The sequence below is a fragment of the Propithecus coquereli genome, unplaced genomic scaffold (genome assembly GCF_000956105.1).
Source record: "Propithecus coquereli isolate 6110/MARCELLA unplaced genomic scaffold, Pcoq_1.0 Scaffold80, whole genome shotgun sequence".
NCBI classification, from domain to species: domain Eukaryota; kingdom Metazoa; phylum Chordata; class Mammalia; order Primates; family Indriidae; genus Propithecus; species Propithecus coquereli.
The window spans coordinates 1,631,316-1,633,912 of NW_012154174.1; the positions used below are offsets into that span (position 1 = coordinate 1,631,316).

Sequence of the window (2,597 nt, forward strand, 5' to 3'; positions counted from 1 at the left end):
CATGGAAAATTGTAGTTTAAATTTTAAAAATCCTGTGCTTATTGGCCTTGAAGGGCAACAGAAATGGGAAAGTCTGATGAAAAAACAGTAAAAACCATACCTTGTTTATGCACAGTTAACTGAGGTTGATTTAGGGACCTACCTACTCTCTACCCTTCAAGATATATCTAGCATTAGCAAAAAGTTATTTATCAGAGTTAATGTAAATAAAGCCTATCCCTTTAAGAACTAAAGCTTAAAAAATAAATAAGACATACCTTCCCTTATCCCTGCTTTCTTAAAGAGATAACCAAACATAAGTTTTACTCTTTTCATTAGGGTCTAGAGGATCAACACTAATAAAGATATATTTGCTGTGCAAGTAACAATTCTACCTTCTTTTCCTGTTACTTGCCAAATGTAATTTTACATTTCTTCTGTTATTATTTCTGCCTCTGATGAATCCTTTTATCCCCGTCATTTGAGTTTGAAGCTTCCAATCTTCTTGTGGACAGATGAGCTTGTTGAAAGCTAACGTTGAGCACATAAGGCTTTGAGTAAAAATCTAAAGAGTAAAGTACAGGGTTTCCCTGTATGGTTCTAGATGGTGGCTTTTAGATCTATTGAGTAATGTTTCTGGCTTACTTCATGGATTGCAAAGGATCAGCCTACTAGAAATCTGACTTCGGGTAAGTAAGTTATCACCATACTAGCACAAAAAAGAGAAAGCAGTACAAATCATTTATTCAAAAGAAAAAAAATGAGTGGAAATGCAATGACTGATGACCTCAACGTTTGAGTTCCAACTATTTATATATTTATACTTTAACACAAATTACCTAGGCAGCTCTGCTCCCTTGTGAGTTGAGACTTTAGATATGAAAGCTTTCATGCTCTCTGAGACTTGAGTTAAGTCATAGTTCTGCTCCTTCTCTTCCTTGGAAATGGGCTCTGATTCTTTTTTGCCAGCAGCTTCCTGCAGTAGCTGGTCCAGCTGATCTGGTGAGAGATCTAACCACTGGTCGTCTGAAAAAGGAGAAAGCATGATATTGCCATTCTACAGTCACATGACTACTCTTGCGAAAGGGCCCTGTGAGACTTAGTGGAATGTTTTAATTCTTTTTAATCTTTCTGCTCTATCCTGGTCCCTCACTTACCATCCTCTGGGGGAAGATTAGCCTCTTCTTTCTTAAGCTCTTCTATATCAAGTGGTATTGTCTGTAATAAGGTTAAGATTTCTTCACCTGGACTCATGGCAAGAGAACTATAAAAAATAAAAGACATGATTACTTCTTTATAAGAGAACCCAGAAGAGTAATTGTAAAGACACAGCATTTTGAACCTGGAAGGGATTAGCTAGTCTAATTTGGTTTTTTGTTTGTTTTTCTGTTTAGAGACAAGGTCTAGCAATGTTGCCCAGGCTGGCCTCAAACTCCTGGGCTCAACCAATCTTCCTGCCTCAGCCTCGTGAGTAGCTAGGACTATAGGCATGTGCCACTGTGCCTGGTTCTAATTTGTTTTTAAACATTTTTTTAGGTTGCAGACCCCTTTTTCTCAAATAAAATTTTACCAGGAACTTTAAAAAATACAACAGCTCGAAGAAAAATGGCTTTGATTAAAACGGAGGATGCAGGCTCAGAAACCTACCCATTTTGCCTTCCCCTTTGGCTCTGCAACAGGCTCTATGGAACACCGTTATGAAACTACTGATCCAGTACAACTCTTTCAATTTATATATATTTTTCATATGAGGAAAAGAAGACCCAGAAGGAAAGTATGAATTAAAATTAATCTAGCATATATTATATGATATGCTAGCATTTTAAATACATTTTCTTATTTATTCCTCTAATTATTAATACCATTATGAGACGGTAATAAGTCTGTTTTACAGATGAGAAAACCAGAGTCCAGAGAAGTTCTATAAATTCTGCAAGGTCATTTAGTTGGACAGAACAAAGGCTTGAAATCAAGTCTCCTGCTACTATTTTGTGCTGTTCCTACTGTAAACTGATGAGGAAATATACACAGAGATTATTTATATGATGATTGAGTTATTCTATGATAGTGACATGACTTATTACATAAATTGATGGAACTCCATCTGAACAATTAAGAATGGAGCAACTCAAGTTGTATAAAGGACTTACATTAATTTAATAAATATTTGCATCCCTTGCAAAATCATGTGGGTGATGGGAAATTGTCCCTACTCCATATTATGAAAATATTATTAGGAAAGAGAAAAGAAATACCCAAATAATCATAGCAAAAGGCAAAATAAAAGTCATTCTAAAATATCAAATGCTAGAGAGAAGGTAATTACTTTCATTGAGATGAGGGCAGAGAAGTTAAAAAAAGAGAAATAATGGAAGGCTTCAGGGAGGAGGTATTTGAGTTAGGTTATAATGAATATGGAGGATTTTTTTTTTAAATGCACAAGGATATTTACTGCAACACTGTTATATCAACAAAGTCAAATGTTCCTATGTAGGGAAGTGATTAATTAAATTACAGCATATTCTGGGAATACAATTTAGCTGTATATTTTTAATACAGCAAATCTATTTTGTAATGACTAAGAAAGCTTTTCAAGTCATACTAAGTAAAAAAAATTG

The 2,597-nt window shown here is 34.8% G+C and overlaps 1 protein-coding gene across 1 annotated transcript in view; it reads right to left on the reverse strand.

The window, feature by feature from the left end:
• ECD (ecdysoneless homolog (Drosophila)) overlaps positions 1-2,597 on the reverse strand; it is a 34,394-nt gene that overhangs the window by 6,798 nt on the left and 24,999 nt on the right. The window contains exons 9-10 of the mRNA XM_012663216.1: positions 1,137-1,243; positions 819-1,005 (exon numbers count right to left, since the gene is read on the reverse strand). Coding sequence (XP_012518670.1) covers positions 819-1,005; positions 1,137-1,243 — 294 coding nt within the window. The remainder of the gene's footprint in view (positions 1-818; positions 1,006-1,136; positions 1,244-2,597) is intronic.